This window comes from Camelina sativa, chromosome 11, assembly GCF_000633955.1.
Source record: "Camelina sativa cultivar DH55 chromosome 11, Cs, whole genome shotgun sequence".
NCBI lineage: Eukaryota > Viridiplantae > Streptophyta > Magnoliopsida > Brassicales > Brassicaceae > Camelina > Camelina sativa.
The window spans coordinates 13,987,972-13,992,631 of record NC_025695.1 but is presented as its reverse complement, the minus strand read 5'-3'; the positions used below and the strand labels follow the sequence as shown (position 1 = coordinate 13,992,631).

The 4,660-nt window shown below is 32.8% G+C and overlaps 1 protein-coding gene across 3 annotated transcripts in view; it reads right to left on the bottom strand.

Annotated features, from left to right (window-relative positions):
* Positions 1 to 1,800, bottom strand: part of LOC109124396 (two-component response regulator-like APRR2) — a 7,523-nt gene extending 5,723 nt beyond the window's left edge. Inside the window, exons 1-3 of one of the 3 annotated variants that reach the window (XM_010441613.1) lie at positions 1,468 to 1,800; positions 559 to 799; positions 2 to 149 (exon numbers count right to left, since the gene is read on the bottom strand). In XM_010441613.1, the coding sequence (XP_010439915.1) occupies positions 2 to 149; positions 559 to 703 (293 nt within the window). In that variant the 5' untranslated portion in view covers positions 704 to 799; positions 1,468 to 1,800. Of the gene's footprint in view, position 1; positions 150 to 558; positions 813 to 1,467 lie in introns of all 3 variants that reach the window. The other 2 variants (XM_010441611.1, XM_010441610.2) reach the window with 2 other exon arrangements.

Genomic DNA, 4,660 nt, shown 5'->3' with positions numbered 1-4,660 from the left:
TATAGTAGGAAGAACGTCTTTGGCAGCCTCAAGAAACTTGAAGCCTTCTTTCTCAGCGTTCGTATTCACCTCGACGATAGCAATGTGGAAGCTCTCCGGGTTCTTGAAAACCGCAGAGAGAGCTTCGGTTTCATCTGTGAATATAGTAACTGCAAGAAAATTCCAAAAAAATTCAAGAATTGGATTGATAGTCTTAATTAACATCGACGTCCCTTAAACAGTCTTCGGGGTAGTTCAAAACATAACTGCAAGCACAATGTCTTACTAGTTTTGTATCATCAATACAATCCCCAATTCATACGCTATGAACAATCTATAGATGTATATGTCTGTGTGTATTTATGTTAAATATAACAGAAGGCGATAAAAATTTTAAAAAAATTGTCACGGGACATGTAAAAAATAAGAGAGGTAAAGCAACTTTAAAGATTCAGAATTGTCTCACTCACATAATTGGCATTTATTTTTAATACATAAAACCATTATTATTAAATTAAATGTAATTTATAGAATCGAGGAAATAAAAAAAAGGTTAAATAGGAGAGAGAAATTAATTACCGATATAGTCTGTTGACTCGAGCTTTGATCGAGTCTCAGCCGCGGAGAAGCCATCTCCGTCGTCGTCGCCGTTGAGGAGAAGAAGAACCTTAAGTCCCTTAGGAAAATTTTCCCATTTAGATAAATCGTTAGCGGTAATGACCATAGCTGGTTTTGCATCGTTTTCGCGGCCAACACCGCCGCTTTTCGCTGCCGTCACTGTCGCCGCCGGTTTGACTCCCACGGTTGTGAAAAACACTGTCTGAAGAAGAACTCTGATTAATTAAAATAAAAAAAAGAATAGAATAATAAATAAAAAAGATAGAAAAGTAAAATATTCAAAAAGGTGTATTGTATTATTGATGAGATAAGAATAATTCAAGAGGAACTCGATTTTTGTTTATTTTATAAAAGAGAGTGGACCAACCATCACCATGAAATGAAAATCTAACAAAGCTTTGAATCATTTGAGAGAGAGAGTGAAATGATATAAGTATTAATTAATTTATTATTACTCCTAGACTCCTAGTGTTGTGTAACTCGTGCATGCAGTGATTAATTAACTTAAAACACCCTTTTTAACCAAAAGGCTAATGACAAACTAAACTAATGAAGGAGAAAGGCAAAAATCCCTTGGATTTAGGGAATTTGAGAGACATAGTAATATAATACCCAGAGAGAAAGAATAGTGATCAAATCAAAAGTTGCACTTTCGATAAAACCCAAAAGAAGGACAAGATCTTAAAAAATCCAGAGTTACCCAGAGAAGAGATCATGCTCACATCACATGCAATGAACCAACAATATAATTTGATCAAAAGAAAGCTTTTGGAAATTTCAAACAAAAAAAAAAAAAAAACTTTCACAATCCATAAGTCAAATCAAATGGGTAATTTCATTTTTCTTTTTCTTATGAAGTTCTCAACATACCTGAGAGTGTTTGTTTCTTGCAGATCTGCTTAAACCCTTCCTTCCTCAAGCTCTCTCTCTTTCTCTCTCCACCTCTCTGTGTCCCTGAGTCACATTCAAAAGTTAAAACCTTTGGGTGGATATGGTGACTTCAAGAGAGAGAAAAAACAGAAGAAGAAGATTTATAATAAGTTGGTGACTAGTGTTGTTATTGTCATTGGGTTATTACACAAGATAAAAGGGGGAATAGAATGCCTCACTAAGATAAAGGATAATACTGAGGTAAGAGGAAAAAAAAAGAGATAAGGATTGGGATTGATTAGTTTTTTTCCTTGACATTTTATTTAACATTATGGTATAAGATTAATTTCCTTCTCAAAAAAAAAAAAAAAAAAAAAAAAAGAAGAAGAAGAAGAAGAAAATATCCACATTAGCTACTTTTATTATAAATAGACAGATATATTTACAAAAGGTAAATAAAATCAGATTTTTTTCCCATTTAGTTATATACATGTTTTACCCAATTAAAACGATACGAGAAATTAAAAGACTCAAATCGTGAGAAAGAGAAAACTTAAACCAAAGAAATAAACCGAACTAAGATGAAAAGAAAGAAATATATCATAACCTTTTTGATATTAAACCTATGAATATATTTTGCTAAGTTAGAGTTCTTGATTTTTATTTGGTGGTACTCTTTTTTTTTTTTTTTGTTAACAAATTATTTGGTGGTACTCTATGTCTGTAAATGAAAGGTAGGGAAATCTTTTTGCAGAGGTTCCATCTTTCAAACTCCTTGCCCAACTTTTTATGATGACATGTCTGTGTAATTTCAAAGCAACAATTGAATCTAACCAAACTTCTTATTTTCATTAATTGAAAGATGATCTTATTTTTATTTTTCAAAATTCCTACTTACTATATATATCTTTATCCATAGTCTCCTACTTACACTAAACTATAAATTCAAATTGTGCAAAAGCTGGATAATTAGTGTTTCTATTGATTGTTTATGTATAATTAAATAATTACAGATCAAACAAATAACATTGATTGTTGTAACTTATAGTGAGGCATATACAACAACTAACTGAAACTTGCAGAGCCTTTTTTGTAACGGCAACTAAAACTTTAGTTTGACCATATGGTCCATATCCAATTGTATTTCAAAGAAGTAATTGCAAATAATGGTAGTCAAATGCGATTTTTTTTTTTTTTTTTTGGACAAACTGTCAAATGCGATTTTTTAAACTCATTTTTAATAGTTAAATGCTTTACGAAAAGTTCACCAATGCGATACATTGCGATTAGTACTTTTGTAAAAGAAAAAAAACACAGTACTGCATAATGGAAAACATTCGTTGGTACATGGTCAATTTTTTTATTCTTTTTTTCTTTGAACATGATTAGTCGAGTTTCATCGTGACCATAACTGTTTTTTTTTTTCTTTTCTTTTCTTTTTAGTCAAAATAAATAGCTTAATTACATACAAAAATACATATTAAAAAAAATCACAAGTTATATATGCATACACACTGGCGATAAATAACATATTGGGAAACGAAAAAAAAACTTCATTTATACCATGTTAGAAATACTCATAATTTTATAAATTAACAGTTTGTATGAACCAAACCTTAAAATTTGTGTACAAATATGAAATTGGGACTTCTACATCAACAAATCATGTTTAGGGTTTATAGAAATTACAAGTGTCCGATATTGATTATAAATGAGTTATGCAAGCTATATATATACAATTGACGACGAGAAATATCTAGTAAGCATTTAGTAAGTCGTTGATATTCAATTTGCAATTGAATGACCTAAATTTAATCATTGATGATGAAGAAAGTGTTTAATTTGAAATTGTTCACGACTGGTTAGTGTTGGAATATCAAGTTAGGCGACGATTTTTGTTGGTGATAACTACAGTACAAACAAGGGTGCCAAAATAATTTTGCTGAACGAAAGGCCAATAATTTGTAATCTTTGGTTTTGGGGGATGATAATTATGACGCCTACGCTAAAAAGTAAAACCAATTGTTAGTTTTCTATTGATTAATTAGGCTTTGCTGATTTATAAGTCTAAAGAGACAACTAAATGTAACGTACGTTATATCAAAGCTTATTTCACATCAGTTGAACTAACAGCCAAAACACAAATAATACTCTGCTAAATACTGTAAATACTTTTGTTCTTTTTCTCAACGATTAGTAGATATTCTAGGGAAATTGACTATATATCATTACTAGTTTGTTGGCCGTGGGAGTTATATTTGGGTTTATTTAGGGTTCTTTTGTTTATTTTTATATGTAAATTTGGTTGTTTTTTTGTTATATATATATATATATATATATATATTGTGGTTCTTTAGCTTTTTTTGTTATTTATTATGTTAATCATTTTATAAGTAGGTTGTGACAACTCGTCTCGCGGACCCCACTAGCCTTCCGTTAGCCGTCCCAACGGATCCCAAACTGGTCCTGCAGGACATCGATCATAACCTCTCATTATGGACATCCAAATCCACCAGTAGGTTATTGGTGCGTCATGCGTTCTTCGAACCCTAGTCCCCACCCTTTAACAACCTTCCCACAAGACAAGCTGTCACCAATTGACCTGCAGATCAATTGAAACGACTCGACCCGTTTTTTTTTAGTGGAGTTTGGGAGCGAGATTCGACTCTCGGCTTCGTGCGGATCGCGGTTGCAGAGGTAGTGTCGGTCGACATCAGTGAAGCGGCATCGATCGACATTGTGGGGTAGTATCGGTCGACACTTGGCTGGTGTCGGTCGGCACCTCCCTTCCAGCGAGATGATGTTTGCTTCCCTGGTTTGTATGTTTTGTTTGTTGATTGTTTGGAACATTGGTATCACAGTTGCTTGTGTGTATAGCCCAGTAGATGTGAGGATTGCCTCACTGAGTGTTTATCAAATATGCATGCATCTCAATATGTGTTTGTTGTGCAGGTAAAGGCAAAGTGTGATCGTGGAATCAAACCAATGAAGAGGAGGATATTCTAGGGACTCGCTTGGTTATTGTCTGGCATTGCTAGGTTGCTAGAGTTGGGTCATTACAACATTGCTAGGTTGTTGGTTCTATGTTTCTTGATGTTTGGTTATTGGAATGGTTATGTTTTGAATAATGGTTATTTATTATTCGATATTTATTTGGTTAGTGATATTTTCTATTTCCGTTGTTGGTTGTGAT